This window comes from Coffea eugenioides, chromosome 11, assembly GCF_003713205.1.
Source record: "Coffea eugenioides isolate CCC68of chromosome 11, Ceug_1.0, whole genome shotgun sequence".
In the NCBI taxonomy this organism is placed as follows: Eukaryota; Viridiplantae; Streptophyta; class Magnoliopsida; order Gentianales; family Rubiaceae; genus Coffea; species Coffea eugenioides.
In genome coordinates, this window is record NC_040045.1 from 18,035,950 (window position 1) to 18,037,563 (window position 1,614).

General features: G+C 38.8%; 1 protein-coding gene across 1 annotated transcript; it reads left to right on the forward strand.

Moving 5' to 3' along the window:
• Positions 1-555: 555 nt before the first annotated feature.
• On the forward strand, positions 556-1,152 carry LOC113752019. Its single transcript, XM_027296162.1, has 2 exons — positions 556-678; positions 790-1,152. Exons 1-2 carry the CDS (start codon positions 556-558, stop codon positions 1,150-1,152), a joined length of 486 nt encoding a protein of 161 aa, XP_027151963.1.
• The last annotated feature ends 462 nt before the right edge of the window (positions 1,153-1,614 follow it).

Genomic DNA, 1,614 nt, shown 5'->3' on the forward strand with positions numbered 1-1,614 from the left:
GATAAAATGAAAAAAAAAATTGTTCAGTTTGTCCAAAAGTGTTTAATGTGCCAGTAAGTGAAAGCTGAACATAAAAAACCCTCAAGTCTTCTACAACCTCTTGAAATCCCTGACTGAAAATAGGAACATATTACCATGGATTTCGTATCAGGGTTACCCCGTACCCAGAAAGGTCACGACGCCGTTTGGGTAATAATAGACAGGTTAACCAAGTCTGCTCATTTCTTGCCTATAAATATGAGATACTCCTTGGAGAAATTGGCCCAACTATACATGGATGAAATAGTGAGATTGCATGGTATTCCAGTAAGCATTGTTTCTGATAGAGATCCATGGTTCATGTCTCATTTCTGGCAACAGTTACAAGGAGCTTTAGGGACCAAGTCGAACTTTAGTGCTACTTATCATCCCCAAATTGATGGACAATCAGAAAGAACCTTTCAGACACTTGAGAACATGCTAAGGACTTGTATCTTGGATTTTGGTGGAAGCTGGGGATAGTATATGGTGTTAGTCGAATTTGCGTACAATAATAGTTATCATTCCTCCATACAAATGGCACCGTATGAAGCTCTTTATGGAAGAAAGTGCCGATCACCAATATACTGGGATGAAATAGAAGAAAGAAAGGTTTTAGACCCAACTGCAGTACCATGGATCGAGGATGCGTATGAGAAGGTGAAAGTGATACATTAGAGGCTTCAGACAGCGCAAAGTCGACAGAAGAGCTACGCCGATAATCGACGAAAGGATTTGGAGTTTGAAGTTGGAGACAAGGTATTTCTAAAGGTCACACCACTTCGAAGTCTCACGGCGGGAAAAGGAAAGAAGCTTCAACTGAGATATATAGGACCTTTAGAAATTCTTCAACGAGTAAGGAATATGGCTTACCGGTTGGAATTACCAGCAAATCTATCCAGGATCCATGACGTGTTTCACGTTTCTATGTTGAAGAAGTATCGTCCAGACCCCACTCATGTACTGAACCCAGAAGAAATTGACATTGACGAATCGCTGACTTACGAAGAAAGGCCGGTACAGATCTTAGATCGAAAAGTAAAGGAATTAAGGACTAAACAAATACCCTTGGTAAAGGTTTTGCGGAGAAATCATGAGGTAGAGGAAGCTATTTGGGAAGTGGAAGTATCCTGAGCTATTCAGTGATCAAGGTGAGAATTTCGAGAACGAAATTCTTTAAAGGGAAGAGAGTGTAAGAGCCCTCACTTTAAAACATAATTCTCCTAAACTATATGCCTTGCCCTAAGATTTAAATCACTTATAACATGTCCTTACAATGCATTCTACATGCATTATAACATTTCCCTTGCATTGCATTTCATTATCTTTTACTTGAATTAAAACATTTGCTTGACTTGGTATTATTTTATTTCAGCACATATACTTTGACCAAATGTCTTTTTATTAGTGGTTGGGACTTTATATGATAGTTTAGAGGTGTTAAATAGGCATTGGTACATTTGGAGGGTAGAAACATCATTAGTCAAAAGATTAAGGGAAGAAAGGGCCAAGATTGGGCCAGGTGGCCAAACCCTAATCACACATCTTGTTTGACCAAAGGATTAGAGGAAATTTAAACCAACTTTGCTCCATTTT

Excerpts from the sequence above, each read along its gene's own strand:
- LOC113752019 (XM_027296162.1), top strand. The coding sequence starts at position 556 with ATGGCACCGTATGAAGCTCTTTATGGAAGAAAGTGCCGATCACCAATA. Across the intron at positions 679-789 it reads TCGAGGATGCGTATGAGAAG|GTCACACCACTTCGAAGTCT; the intron begins GTGAAAGTGATA and ends GTATTTCTAAAG.